Source organism: Poecilia formosa, unplaced genomic scaffold, assembly GCF_000485575.1.
Source record: "Poecilia formosa unplaced genomic scaffold, Poecilia_formosa-5.1.2 Scaffold16, whole genome shotgun sequence".
NCBI lineage: Eukaryota > Metazoa > Chordata > Actinopteri > Cyprinodontiformes > Poeciliidae > Poecilia > Poecilia formosa.
Genome location: NW_006799955.1, coordinates 1,202,276 through 1,217,957, shown reverse-complemented (window position 1 = coordinate 1,217,957; position 15,682 = coordinate 1,202,276). Strand labels below are relative to the sequence as shown.

Here is a 15,682-nt window from a genome sequence, read left to right as displayed (position 1 = left end):
GCTTCTCTCTCCGAGTTTAAGACTTCCAGTGGGGTTTGAAAGCCCCTCGTGACGTTACAGAGCCTTTCTTCTTGTGCAAAAAAAAAAAAAAAAAATCACACCAGAGCTTTAGTCTGATGGTTGAATTAATCAGCAGAGACCATCTTCAGAACAAAAAGACATGATGTTGCCTTTGGGATCCAAGGCCATCTGAGATTTCACAGCCTGTATTTAAGGGCGCGTTTTGAAGAATGCGTCTCAGCAGCTCGTAATAGGCTACGACAAGCTGTAGTGCCTCCGTTTGTGGTTTGCAAAACATGGATCCCCCCTCAACCACCGGCAACATAATACAAATATTCTCTATTTTCTGAGTGAGTAAAACCGAAGAACTTCAAAGAGTTGTTAAAAATAAATTTGACTCAAACAAAGTCACAGTAAAACGTGTTTTTTACGCAACTTTCGCACTGAGGTTAATGCATTGTGAAGCGTCTCCGTTCAGTACTTACAACAAGGAAGTTATACCGAACAAGGTCAACATTTGATGGCACCATTAGAAGACAAAGGATGCAGATAAATAGAAAGGGGCTGCAACCTTATTAGTATGTTATCTCAAGAAAGTCTGTTTTTCATTCTCACAGATACAGCATAGCGCTTCCCACACTCACTGGCTCTCCTGTAGAAAATCTGCAACATGCCTAGAAATAAAATAATCTTTTGTTTCCGAAACAAAATCTCACTGTATATTTTCTTTATGTAAAATGTACTGTTTTTCTTTTTATGTTTGGCAAACTGATTTTGTGGGAGGATAGAACAAAGACATGTAAATGTGTAAATGTTTTTGGCAAAAGTGTTGGTGCCAGCAAGCATTTGTCACCCAACAACAAATTTTGTAAACTTTTCCATACAGCGTAAAAAAACAAGGGGCTGCAGACAAGTAAATGATTATAAAATTCTAATAACCACACGTAAAATTTTTATTCTACCACCTAAACATTTCCCTTAAACCTGTCAAACTCACTTTACTTATTGTCACTCATGCATCATTTCATGCTCTGTTCATCCATTTGCTTAGCTATTATGTTGTAATCAACTAAAACAAGCTTCCACAATATGCTCAGAAGACACAAGTAAGTTTATCTTTTTTCTGGAAGTAATTTGTCAAAGGATGTACATTTGGTACACTCCTAATCGATACACTTTTTCAGAGGAGTGTGCGTTTGGCCAATGGACAATCGCTGTTGGGGTTATATCAATAACAAACATCACCTGCTTGACCTGAGCAATGACAGTGAAAAAAAAAAAAGAAAAGAAAAACAAAGAGGAAAGTTACTATTAGCCAGATAAACTATATTCAAATTGTCTTTTCTAGACTAGAAAAATGAAAACGATTGTGAAAATCAAGAATTACAGAGCAAATGTACAGAAACGTATGTGATTATTTGGCCAACAGCAGCAAATTGTAACCCAGAGTGTTTACTTTGAAACAAAAGTGTGATGACAGAGAACAATTTGAATGCACCGACACAGCCCAGCTTTGCATCCACGTGAGGTTTTCTGACGCTGTTAGTTTTGAGGAGAAACTTCTTGGACTTAGATTATAAAGTACACATGGCAGTGAAGGGATTTTAAAAATACATCATTAATTTTTAATGAACATTAAATCGAGTTGGTCGGCTGGTTACTGATGGGGCTCCAGCTATGAGTGCATACACTGGTTCCTGAACTTTTTAACAATGGCTCTACATCTGCAGTTTTTGCTTTTCATCCATTAGGCGGCTACATGTGGAAAGCCTATGAGATGACCTTAGATACACAATGGAGAAAGCCATGAGAACTGTTAATTTTATTCGCTGCCCTGCTTGTTCATAATGGCTCAGCAAAGTGAGGGCTCTCAGCCATTCCTTCAAACACCATTGGGACATCATCCCATTTCCCTGTAAATACAAAAAACAAGAAAGAAGCAACATTTTTGCCAGTTTCTGGCAAACGTGCACTTTCGGAGCGCTCCGCGTCTAATAGTGTAAGAGCAGGAAATGTTCATTGTCCATTTGACTAGGAGACTTTTAGGAGAAAAGTGACCTCTTTTAAAAAAGATCTTCTGTATGCTAATATGTCGCCCTTCCCCAAGTGACCAAGCGACCCGACCTGAGATAAGTGGAAGAAAATGGATGAATGGATGGATGCCTCCGTTCTCTCTTAAATGTTTCATACCATCAGATGCATTTTATTTTCAGAAAACGGTCGCCAGAATAAATGCAAAGCACAGAATTTAACTGGTTTCATTTATTAAGGGAAAAAAAAAACAACCATCCAAAATGTGAAGTTACTTTCAGGAAATGAATTTGCAGGAATTAGCTCTGTTCAAATACGAAAATTGTGTCAGCAAAGTTCACCAATTAACACATTTCTTCTCATTTTTTTTAAAGCACCGCAATAACTAATTAAAATTTCACGGAGGGTCATGTGGCAAACTATTTTCAAACAATGTGCAATTTTTACACTTGCGTGGAATAAGCAAGCGGCACAACGAGTGTTATTAATTAGGCTACGGATGGGTTTATTTTGGACAGCATTTTGCAATGTTTACCTGCAGATTTAACTTGCCTAACTTCCCGGAGGGTAATGAGTATCTTATAGGAGTCGACGGGAGCAACTCTTTCTAAAATGCAGTGAGAAGAGGAAATACAGACTTGTAGAAAGAGAGAAAAGCAAGGCTTCTCAAAGACACAGAGTTCTTTAAAGCAAAAGATCTCCCACCAGGGCAACATTCAGCTGAACTGAGCCCCACCACACAGTAATTTGCCTCTGATTCCTAATCTTTGTAAAAAAGAATGCAAAGCTAAATGCCTTGCACAAATTCACCCAATTGTGGCATTTCTTCAGGCACATTATAGACCAGAGTGATTAGAGAACTTAAAATGCAAAGGCATCCCTTGAAACTAAATGCATTTAGAATCCCATTAAATATGGAATTGTGTCTGTGGGCCGACACTAAATTTGAAATATCTTTCCCTGCCACATTTTTCCCCCCTTCTTATGTTTCTTGTTTGCAGCTCGCATCCTTCACTCTCTCTGCGAATGTGTTTGAGGCTGTGAATAATTTGCCAGTAACTTTAATGGAAGTAGCTCTGCCCGGCGTAATTATACAACATTAATCACAAAATGTGGACATTTGTTGTGACTCATGATTCCGACAGTTGATTGCTTTTACTCTGAATAAATATAGTTATAAATTGCTACCTGCGAAAAGATGTAAATGCGGAGCCATTAATGTAAAACGTAGCCTGACTTCATAGCCTTTCACTGCTGTCTTCTTCCTCTAGAGGAGGTGACCTTGAGTTCAGATATTGGAATAAAATTACATTCTGTTGGATGGGTAAAAATCTCAGATATCTAGCTGAAATGTGTTATAATGAGCTGGAAATTCATCATTTCATACACACACACACACACACACACACCCACACACACACACGCACACAAAAAGTATGTTTTCTCTGAGCAAAGTAATTATGCACTATATGTAAATGAAGCCATGGCAAATTAGGAATTCTGCACACCACAGTGAAAGCAACCATCTGCTAAATAACCCTTTTCGACCATAAACATTTACTTATCATAAATTCACATTAACTCCTCCGTGTCCCAGTTGAAACAAATGCTGCATTGTAGTATCATAATCCATCTTCCACAACAGCCATTTGACCTGCTTTAATGCGATCCAAAGATAACCCGCCCACACTGAATCTACAATCGCCTTCGTACTCATTAAAGAGAACTTCAGCCTGCAGAGCATGCGACTCTACGCCATGTTAAAAGAGGCAATAACTGTGCAGCAGCAATTTCAATAAACAATGCTTCATAGTTTTCGGCTGCTTTCGTTGCTCCATGAAATGACTTAATCTTACATACATCAAAGAGCTGCAGGCATGCTTTAAGAATAAAGGTAAGTGTAATTTGAAAATGATGTTGGAACTCTGGACGTATTTGAGCATGCTTATTGAAACAGCTCAGAATGGATGGTTCAAAAACAGGCTTGTGCTCAGTAATAGCAAGTCACACCTTTGGACAGTGGAAAAAGAGACGTGTTTTGGTGAGTGCATAACAAACCCAGAACAAAAGCAAAATACCTTGTAAAGTTTTTGAAGAGTTTTTTTTTTTTTTTTTGTATACACAATGATATAAATCTGCACCAAGATGGGCTAAAATACCACTCAGTGGGGAAAAAATCCATATAAAAGAAACACTAAATGTCAGATTAGAGCTTTAAAATGTGAAAAGAATAGAGACTTTAATTTTTGTAAACATGTCCTGTGATCTGATCAAACTGAAATTAAATATAAAGGCTATTGCTTTATCTGGAGGGGAAAACGAGAAACTTGCAAAGCTGAAACAGTCTTAGGACTGTAATGTAAAAGGATGGTATCACATTGTTTCAGTGTTTTTCTGTGGAAATGACTGGTGTGCTTCTTAAAATAGATGATATAATCAACATCACATAATAAGTACAAGAAGGCAGGCTTGAGGATGACAAAGTCATCTTGGATTGTTTATGACAAATTCCTGACCTCAGTCCAATAGATAATTTGTTGGCAGATTTGAGAAGGTGTGGCCAAAATGGCCTACAAACTTGATAGAGTTTTGCCACTCTTGTCTAGAGAAATCAGCCAAACCTGCAAACAGATACACAAAATATTTGATAAGTGATAAAGTTTAAATACCATTTAAGCAGTTATGAATGACCAATTTTAGTAAAGTTCTTTTATTTTAATCTTTAAAAAAATATACCTCTCATGATTCTCATCATTCTCTTTTGCCATTTTTTTTAAAGAGGCTATCAGTGGCAAGAATTGGTAGATTGCAGATCTGTCATTCCTGAAGGAGTGAATTCCAAAACTGGAAACTGCTATGAAGCAATTTTCAAGATATACATTACCTCTTACTTTTTCTCCATGTGTAAATCAGGTAGTTGTTGTTGTTTTTAAATTTTGGTCAACCTCTAAATGTCCAAATCAGAGAAACAAAAGTTGCATCAAATGTCTACAAGATCAGTGGATACAGACAATGGATAGATTGAGGGATGGATGGACATAAGAGACATAAAATGAACCTTCATGCTTAGAAAAGTGTCTGGAATTTATTTAATGGTTTATTTAAAGTGTCTCTTGTGATGAATCTGGAATGTAACATTTATAAAACATCAGTTTTCTGGATTTTAAACAACAGTATACTTCCTCAAATGGATGGTGGCGTGGTTGCTGCTCTTCATCTTGAGTGTGAAGAATGAACATAGTTGAAGCTATTAATTTATGAATAAGTCTTCATTCAAGGGTTACTTGTGCCCATGAAATTAGGTTAGTGATTTAAAGACCAAGTGGACAGGCTGCTGAATTACATTTTATCTCCCAGGTAACTGAGCTTCTTCAGCAAGAGATCAAGCTGAGGAGGAACAAACAAGATCTACCCTGAGAATGCTAACACAACGGATCCTTGGGATCAACCAAACATTAGCTAGAGGGCTTATGTTTTCCATCTGACTTAGAAATGCTAAAGATACCAAGAGGGAGCTGTGTCCAGTTAATGCAGAGAGGATGGATGGATGGATGGACGGATGGACAAATTACTTTATGCCAATGTGATAAAAACGTCTGTCAAAGAATAACTAAACCTGTATTTATTGCTTGCCACAGCCCCCATTGTTCATTCACATTTTTATGCAATTATCCCAACATCCAGGCTCATCATTATTGCCATAACCTTTAACAGACAAGAGTTTCCATGCAGTGCTTCAGTCTCAACAAGCTGTGGTCTGTGTAACCACCTAATGAATCAGAATGAAAAAGGAGGAACAGATAGTTAGCTGCAAATAGTCAAGAGATGAACTGCTCTCAGACTTCTTCCAGATGCCGAGTGAAAGACGAGTTTCTCCCCATGCCTCTCAGAGATCCTCTTCTTGCTGCGGGAGCAGAACAAAGAGGTGTAAAAACATAATTATTCTGCAGAAACCTAATCCAATAAGGTGCACCGGGGACCTGACAGAACATCTTAAAAGAACAAACTTCCATGCACACATACTCGATGGAAACTAAATCAGATCCCGGGAGAAAATCGAAAGATTTGTTCTCTTGATTACTGCCAAAATGCAGTTTGCACAGCCAGTTCCTGATACCACATTTTGAACGAGCGTTGACAGGCGTGTTTGCCAACACTTTACTGAGTCAATAGCACAGGGTTATCCTTCTGCAAATTCAACACTGGTGAACCTCATGATACTCTGCTGGGAAAGGCTTTGACTGAAGGCCCGAGTCTTTGGAGGACGTCTGAGGCTGCAGATTGCGGGTGGAGTGCTGTAGTGTTCAACCTGAGCGGTGAAAATGTGAGCAGAGTACAGGGAAATGTCAATCCAACAGCTGGATATGAACACTGTTGAAATAACGGGTTCTTGACTGAAGACCATGTGCATTAATTTACCACTTTTATCTCCCTGTGTCCTTCCTGGTAGGCACAAGACTGTGGAAAAAGAGGGAGATGGGGGGGATTTGATCCTTTTCAGCTGCAGAATTATTGGTGAGGTCGGACACTGAAGTTGAGTGATAAGGTCTGTCACTCATCTGACACTCCATATTCATCCCAAAGCTGATGGAAGGGATGGTGTGAGAGATTTCTGCAGGTTAGAGTTCCTTAATGTGAAATATGAAAAAAAAAAAAAAACTTTTTTAATGCATTGCAGTTTGCCATACTGAAAACGGAAAATCTCCCCTAAATATATTAATGGGTTTTTAAGCACTTTGTTGTTCAAACTGGGTGCAAACAGCTCACTCTATCAGGGACACAAAGCTACTGCTTCTGAAACTAAAAAGCTGAGAAAATCAGGGTGAAAAAATACATAAAAACCTATTTGTGTGGTTCTCCACACATTTTGTCACAAACATTAATATATTTTACGTGATGGAGCAACACAAAGAGGTGCATTATTGTTTTTTTGTTGTTTTTTTTTCCCCAGCTATCTCTAGCGGCTTTGCACATCTACTGTCGTCAAATCGGGTTGGGAAGCATCTTTGCAAACCAATTTTTGTATCTTGTCACAGATTCCTAGTGTGATTTAAGTCTGGACTTTGACTGGGTCATTCTAATACAATAATATGCTTTGACCTAAACTATTTCAGAATAGCTTTGGCTGTTTAGGGTCTTTTCCAACCTCTAACAGTTATCCCCCTGCCCCCCAACCTCCTTGTATTTAGCCTCCAATAAACCCTGACCATCATCTATGTCTCTGCAAAAGAAAAGCATTCCCACAGGATGAGTCTGCCTTCACTGTGTTTCACAGTTGCTATGGTGCGTTCAGAGTGATGTGCCATGTCAAGAGGTAGTTGTTGGGGTTTTTAAAATTACCTCAAGACCTGTGAAGAACCAGACACAAGACCCATGAGGTTTTTATGCCTCCCTTTGCAAAGGGAGAGATCCACAACCTCTAACCCGCTCAGGATCAAAGATTGGTGAGCTTCTGCTCAACTCTGCTTGGGAATTAGATTTTATTATGATGATCTTCTTCAGTGGAACAATGCTGAGACAACAGAACAGATGGACCCCTTGGTAATTACATCATAGATAAACAAAAAACCTTATAGAATAACTGGTCAGAGCCAGTTAGGTAACTGATCACATTTAGATAAAACACTCAAATAAAATGATTAGTTAGAAACTAATCATGATGGTTAGTGAAATGATTAGTAGAAACAATGATTAGTTTTACCTAACAATACCCATAACTCATTTTATCCACGTCCAAATAAAGACTTTGTTGAGCAAGTCCAAGTCCAGGGTCGAGCCTTTGGTTCCCAGGCAGAGTCAAGTCTCTGATGACTGAAATAAACATTTTTTCATCAAGAATCTCAACAAAATACACTGCAGTTTGTGGTTCTAATGAGACAAAATATAGAAAAGTTCACGTGCTCATTTGAGGCCTCATTGTGAAACCCAGAAGAATGCGACACCCAGATTAAATGTCTTGAAAGACTAAAGGCTGTTTATTCCCAAAATATTCTGCAAGAAGCTGAGCCAATCAAAGCAAGCAACACTACGGCAGGACAAGAAAGGGAACAAACGGGTACGAAGAAGAACCAACTTTTTAGGGGTGCTAATGAATACCACATGGCAAGTATAATTAGAAACAGGATCAGGTGCCAAAAAAGAGCAGAAAACAAGACTGACTGAATCAAATCTTGGCAAGTACTGAACGATTAGAATAACATCATAGTAAAAAAAAAAAAGTAAGAAGAAAGAGACAATATAAAACACACAAACATCCATCCATCCATTTTCTGAACACCCTTGTCCCTCAGTGGGGTCGGGAGGGGTGCTGGTGCCTATCTCCAGCTAACGTTCCGGGCGAGAGGCGGGGTACATCCTGGACAGGTCGCCAGTCTGTCGCAACACACAAACAATCAAATGTAAAAAGATATATAAACTTAAAAAGATGTAGTGTGTTTTTCAGTCCACACTCATAACAAATTTGTAGACATGTTTGGTGCAGAGCATTTAATTACAATATTTATGCTAGCACTGATGTCCAATCCAACCCAGAGAATTATACCTGAATTCATTCAGCAGCATCAGCTGCAACTTGATTTGTCAGGAGACATTTTTCTGGCAGATTTGTCCCTTGAGGAATATGTTATTGTCAAGTTAACTAAGACCTCGCTCAGCTCCCAAAGAACAATTAATAGTCCCCGGAGTCCACACACACATATTAATATACAAAATGCACACATCCATATTTACAGGCAGCCTCAACAGACAATAAAACCTACATCAAAGAAAAGGGGAAATAACTTCTGCTAAATAAATCGCTCACACTTTAATTGCTGCAGAAAGCAATAAATAAAGTGGCAGTGTATGTTCAAGGCATACAGAGAAACGGGAGAGGCACTCCTCAGACGGGAATCGTACTGAACACACCCTCAAATTATGGTCAGAAGGTCTTTTTCATGGGCAATGATAGACCATCTGTCAGATATGGCACAGTAATAGAGGACTCAAATTCAAGACTCGACACAGTGGCATAAAATCAGTAATCCTCTAATGAAGTCCAAGGTCAGTTCACAAGCATCCAATCCAAGCTGAAGCTTGCAAAACAGAAGCGAGTCCAAAATACAAGCAGGGTCAAAAAAAAAAGTCACTGAAAGACAAAGTTATGATAAAGGCTGAAATGCTAGATACAAAGGACGAAGACAGCATGACAAACGAAAGCCACATGGGGCGAGGTATAAATAATTAAAAAATAACAAAGTAAAATGAGACCTAGGTGGGCAACATTAGGGTGGAGCAGAGGGTGATTATGGGAAAGAATCTCAAGATGTTGTCTGAAACAAAGGAAGAAATGAATGCACTAATGAAACAGAAAGTTCAAACACAACACAGATTGTGTCATTGTCTGTCTGCTAGGTTTCAGTGAAGTCAGAGTTTTTGCTATGATTGTGTAAGCCATTAAATATTTTATATATTTTTTTTTTAATTTGAATTACTGATTTGTTTCTGCATACAAACTGTAAGCACACCTAACAAGCAATGAAGCATGGATGACAAAAATAGGGAAATGACTTCTACTTGTAAACACACTATCGGAAGACTGTTGGAAAATTAAAATGAGGAAAGCAAAAATATCTTAGGTAAATCGCGACATTAGCATGATAAGGAAAAAGAAGGTAACACTTTAGTTGAAGGGGGGTGAATAAGACTGACATGACACTGTCATAAACATGACATAACACCTGTCATGAACATGAATAAGCCTTCATGAATATTTATGACTGTTGTCATAAAGCGTCATTTGGTAAATTATGACACTTTTAATACAAAGTTGACATTATTCAAAATGTCTTTGTTATGACAACTTGACATTAACCAGGAATTCATTACTGATATAAATTTGTTATAAAAGTATTACTGATTGCACTTTAAAAATTAGGTAACTATGTTATTAAAGGTAAAGTTTAAACAGTAATGATTTCTTGGTTAATGTCAAGTTGTCATAACAAAGACATTTTGAATAATGTCAACTTTGTATTAAAAGTGTCATAATTTACCGAATGACGCTTTATGACAACAGTCATAAATATTCATGAAGGCGTATTCATGTTCATGACATGTTATGTCATGTTTATGACAGTGTCATGACAGTCTTATTCACCCCCCTTCAAATAAAGTGTTACTAAAAAGAATTTCAGTTGTAAGTTGGAAAACGGTGGTTTGTCTAAAAATATATCTCTTTGTTTCAGCTGTTATCAGTTGGCATATCTAAGATGGGATTGACAGATCCCATTGTTCAAGAAAGGCTATTACTATTGACAAGCAAAAGTAGAAAGATGAACTCTTGACTAATTCCCTTTGTCATTCTTGCTTTTAAGATTGTATTACTTTCCACTGAAAGTTGTTTTCCTTCCACATAACTTTTCATACCTATGTCTGGATACAGCTTTTTCCCAACAACCAAAGTCCTCTTGCTTACGTGTCAGTAACACTTTCATATCATTGGGTACTCTCATATCTTTTTTTTAATCCGTTTTTATTGGTCTGACGCAATTTTCCAGCACACTGATATTTAATTAACCCTCACATCAGTTTCATTTTATTTTTTTTTTATTTTTTTTTTTTGAATGAACAACCTAAATTAACTGACATTTCAATGATATACTGGGATGCACCAAAAGAAGTAAAAAATAAAATAAAATAAAACACAACAAAATTTTTCATACCATCATATTTCTACCCTTTTTTCCTGTTGAGCAAAGACAGAATAAAGAGCTCGGAGTATTTATTTATTTTTATATTTTTCACCCTGTGTGGATGTATTTTTAATTCTAAAGCGAGGGATTGGTCACACTTGGTCTCATTAGCATGAGGAGCCGTATAAACCCCGCCACTGCAGAATTTGGAGCTGTGTTGAAGGCGAGGCTGCGAGCATATCTGGCTGACTGGCTGCTGCGCGCACTGAAGGACTAACTTTCACTTTCAGCACAGTTCAGTTCGTAAAAGCGGGGCGCTGCATGGAGAGCTCGCTCCAGATGTGAACCGCACACAATGAGGCTACTCAGCGACGAGAAGACCTCTGCAAAGATGAATGTAACTTATTGGCACCGGTGGATTGTTATCGTCTATTTTCATCTTTCTTTCTTCGCCTCTCGGACTGAGTCTGAGGGAAATACAGTGAGGTACCAGACCAGAGAGGAGGACGCACCGGGCACTGTCATCGGGAACCTGGCCAAGGACATGTCCTTGAGTGTGTCCCACTCCTCCAAGATCAATTTCAGGATGATGAAACAATTCAACGACTCCTTTATCCGGGTGAGAGAGAGCGACGGGCAACTCAGCGTCGGGGAGCGAATCGACAGGGAGCGAATCTGCAGGCACACTCCACAGTGTCTGATTACTTTTGACGTGGTTAATTTCTCCAAAGACCGCTACAAACTGATCCATGTCGAGGTGGAAATAAGGGACGTCAATGACAACTCTCCGGAGTTTCCAAACAGGGAGTCTGTGGTGGAGATCTCAGAGAACGCAGCGCTGGGCTCCCGGATCCCCCTGGACCCCGCTGTGGACGCCGATGTCGGGTCAAATTATATACAAAGCTATCAGATTTCTGTGAACAGTCACTTCACCATAGATGTGCTCCAAAGAGCGGATGGGGTTAAATATGCGGAGCTGATCCTGATGAAAGAGCTTGACAGGGAGACTCAGCCCTCATATAATATAGAGTTGGTGGCAAAAGACGGAGGGAGCCCTTACAGATCCGGGTCAACTAAGATAACTGTGAGAGTGACTGACTTTAACGACAACAGCCCAGTTTTTGACCAGAACAGCTTCTCGGTCAGCCTCCCAGAGGACGCGCCGGTTGGCACCGTGATCCTGGACCTGAACGCAGTGGATGCTGACGAGGGTCTGAACGGGGAGGTGGTCTACGGGTTCGGGAAGCAGGTTTCCCACGAGATCCGCGAACTTTTCCAAGTGGATAACAAATCGGGCCGCGTGACCCTCAGGAGTCCCGTGGACTTCGAGGATAAAAGCACCTACGAGCTGGACGTGCAGGCCATCGACCTGGGCGCGAATCCGATCCCGTCCGTGTGCAAAATCATCATCCACGTCACGGACGTGAACGACAACCCCCCAGAGATCAGCATCACCCCGATGATCTCCATCGCAACGGGTGTCGCGTACATTAGCGAGGCGGCGGAGAAAGACAGCCTGGTGGCGCTCATCAGCACCCTGGACAGAGACTCTGGCGTTAACAGCCAAGTTCACTGCACTCTGTATGGCCACGATCACTTCAAACTCCGGCAGGCCCACGAGGACAGCTACATGATCGTCACAGCTGCCTCTCTGGACAGAGAGAGGATCAGTGAGTATAACTTAACAGTCATGGCTGAGGATTTCGGGTCACCCCCGTTGAGAAAAATCACCCAGTTCACCATCAGGCTGAGCGATGAGAACGACAACGCCCCCCACTTTGCGAGGGCCGTTTATGAGGTGTCGGTGGTGGAAAACAACGCCCCGGGCGCCTACATCACCACGGCGGAGGCCAGCGACGTGGATCTGGGTAACAACGGGAAGATCACCTACAGGCTTGTGGACAGTGTCATCATGGGGTCCCCGGTGAACACCTTTGTGTCTCTCAACTCCGTGTCTGGCTCCATATATGCGCTGAGGAGCTTCAATTATGAAGTGATGAAGCAGCTGGATGTACATATTCAGGCCAGCGATGGGGGGTCACCCCAGCTGCAGAGCACGGCCATCATCAGGTTAAAAATAGTTGATCAAAACGACAACCAGCCTTATATCGTGGAGCCTCCACTCTACAAGGGGTCGGCTGAGATTTTCCTGCCCAGAGACGCACCTGCAGGTTACTTGGTGACTCAGATCAGGGCCACTGATGCTGATGAGGGCATTAATGCACAGCTGTCCTTTAAGATTACAGATGGGGGGCACTTGGGATTCTCCATCAACAAAGACACTGGAAAGGTGCTGGTGAATCGAAAGCTCACGTATGACCTCACGGACAGTGTCAAAGTCACGGTGGCGGTCAGTGACAATGGGTCCCCCCCTATGACGTCCACAGCCATGATTATTTTCAGTTTCATAGAAGGCACCCCGCCCAGCCAGCCTTCCTCCGCTCAAAATAGCAACGAGGAGCTCTTCGAGTGGGACATCTCCATCGCCATAATCATTGTCCTGGCTGGAAGCTGCTCTGTTCTCCTGCTGGCTATCATTCTCATCGCGACCATCTGTAGCCGCAGGAAAAAGGAGACGAGCGAGGGGGGTTATGAAGAGAAAGCAGAAACACCCGATGTGGAGAAAGCTGAAAGTAGTCATATGGATTCATTGATCGTCAATCACAAAGGCAAAGCGTTTGATGCCCACCCATTTCCAGAGGGTCTGCCTCTGGCCAGCAGCAACACAACAGAGACCAGCAGTGAGGACAGCAGGCAGACAACAGGAATCTTTGAGCCGAACGCCAGGCCAATGGAGGCCAAGTTAAAGGTAAGAAATCCCCCCCCCCCACTCTCCCCAAGCCTCCTACATTTAAAAATGACCGCCTTATCTGTTTGAGCTTTCTGATTTAACAATGAATGTGATTTACATCTTTGCAGGGTTATTCCACTCTGCCAGGGTATGGGAAAGAAACCGTGAGGCCTATAACAATATGGAAAGGCAACTCGTTCACGACTATCTCAGCGAGGGACCCCCAGATTAGCGGGAAAGACAGTGGGAAAGGGGACAGCGACTTCAACGACAGCGACTCTGACATCAGTGCAGACGTCCACAAAAAGGAATCACCGCCAATGAACAGTGAGTGTCAGAGATAATCAAGCAATAACTTAATCAACCCGTCGCATCTAATTTGTATATTCATCAGTACTCAAGTGTTGCTATGATTAATTCAGATACAAACTAAATTTCAGTTGAGTTCTCCTGACCTAACATTCAGACGATCCATCAACTATTTGCTGTGTTTTCCCCTCCTCAGGTCTCTGGGCGTGCACCAGTGAATGCAAAGTGCTTGGACACTCGGACCGCTGCTGGAGCCCATCAGCCACGAGGCCTAATACAAGCCTGGCCTGCGGACCTCACCTGTCCACATTCTCCAAGACCGCCACGCTTCCCCGGGATGCCAGGAGGGAAAACTACTACCCGCCCCATATCCCTAAAACCAGCGGTCTGCAGAGCGTGTATGAAAAGGTCCAACACCAGGAGTTTGATTACATCCTCGTCGGTCCGCCTACACCGGCTAGGATACAGGAAACGGATGAAATATCCATCCCCGAGTACACAAACTCTTAAAAGGACATGAAACATTTCAAACACTGTAATTAAAAGACATTTAGTCTTTGTACTGTACAGATCTTTAATCCAAATTGACTCCATGTTGGATTGTTGACGTGTTCAGTAGCGTGTCGTGTGTGTCCTTTGGCTCATATATGACTGTTCATTGTATCATGTGTAATATGCAAGATTTTTTAACGATAATATATTTTTCATAATGATTCAATGTAAAGAGGAATTTTACTATGACTTTTTAAAAGCATGTGTTACTATTTAAGGGCATGACTTTTGGACATTTAGGCCGAAAAATGGCCTCTCTGCTGTGGAAAACAATCAGCCATGTTTGTGGTAGATTTTATCATGATGTTGCACAATAAAGAGTTAAAATCAACACTGTTTTGCTGTTCAATAGCAATCGAAATGTAAAAAACAAAAAATTGGGAGATTTTTATAGTAATACAACCTCAATTAACCACCTGTATGCAGTTCATTTGCCTCAAAGGCTTGTGAGTTGCAGTAAATATAATGTGGTTCTAAACTGACAGTGAGCGAAAACCAATCTCCTTGTCTTTTCGTTGTGCACAATGTGGTGAGTCTGCCGCTCCAATTTGCATGCAAATATGGCACTGCTGTTCAAATTCTCCCACAATTGCATATTTTTCAAAGGTCAAAGAATCCCCTCACCTTGTGTGATTGCCTCCCAGCTTACCAATTATCCAAAAAATATAATTTAATCTGTTCCTAAGCAACAGGAGCACAGCACTTTTGAATCTTTTTTTTTTCTTCTTCTTTTTTTGCTATTTTTACTTGCTTTTAGGTTATAATAAAGACAGAGAAACCTTGACCATAAAACTTGAAATCAGAAAGCTCATAATTAAACAAGAATCTCTCCTTCTTGTGTGTAACGTATTCAGAGTGTGTAGCGTCTTCAGCTTGCTGTCTGAATAAATAAACCTAAGAATAATAATATTTACAAGTTTGACTACAGGTATAGTGCCAGTTTCCATTCCTGCTGACATTTTGGCAAACAACTTAAGGAAATATGCAGCAAGCACATAAAAAATGTATGACAAGGTAGTGCTTTGCACTCCTGGTTTCTGCATAAATTTCAGATAAAACTGAATCGCATTTTAACACAAATCTAAGTAGATTAATTTCCACGCAAGTGAGACAAGATTACTATTCAGTACCTTGCAGAAGTATTAATACCCTTGAAGTTTTTCACATTTTGTCATGTCAGAAACACAAATTTCGATGTGTTTTAGTGGGTATTTATGAGGTACACAAACACAAAGTACAGCATATTTGTAAGGTAGGGAAATGATGTTTTTTTTTTGTTTCTTTTTTGTAAATCAGAAATTTGAAAATTTGTTTAGACCCTTTACAG

General features: G+C 40.5%; 1 protein-coding gene across 1 annotated transcript; it reads left to right on the top strand.

Moving 5' to 3' along the window:
- Nucleotides 1-10,810: 10,810 nt before the first annotated feature.
- On the top strand, nucleotides 10,811-14,725 carry LOC103134247 (protocadherin 8). Its single transcript, XM_007546409.2, has 3 exons — nucleotides 10,811-13,512; nucleotides 13,623-13,821; nucleotides 14,000-14,725. Exons 1-3 carry the CDS (start codon nucleotides 11,059-11,061, stop codon nucleotides 14,311-14,313), a joined length of 2,967 nt encoding a protein of 988 aa, XP_007546471.1. The 5' UTR covers nucleotides 10,811-11,058; the 3' UTR covers nucleotides 14,314-14,725.
- Nucleotides 14,726-15,682: the final 957 nt, after the last annotated feature.

Bases quoted from the DNA above. Each gene is read 5' to 3' on its own strand.
- LOC103134247 (XM_007546409.2), top strand. From the start codon at position 11,059: ATGAGGCTACTCAGCGACGAGAAGACCTCTGCAAAGATGAATGTAACT. The intron at 13,513-13,622 runs GTAAGAAATCCC...ACATCTTTGCAG, and splicing joins CAATGGAGGCCAAGTTAAAG to GGTTATTCCACTCTGCCAGG. The intron at 13,822-13,999 runs GTGAGTGTCAGA...TCCCCTCCTCAG, and splicing joins GGAATCACCGCCAATGAACA to GTCTCTGGGCGTGCACCAGT.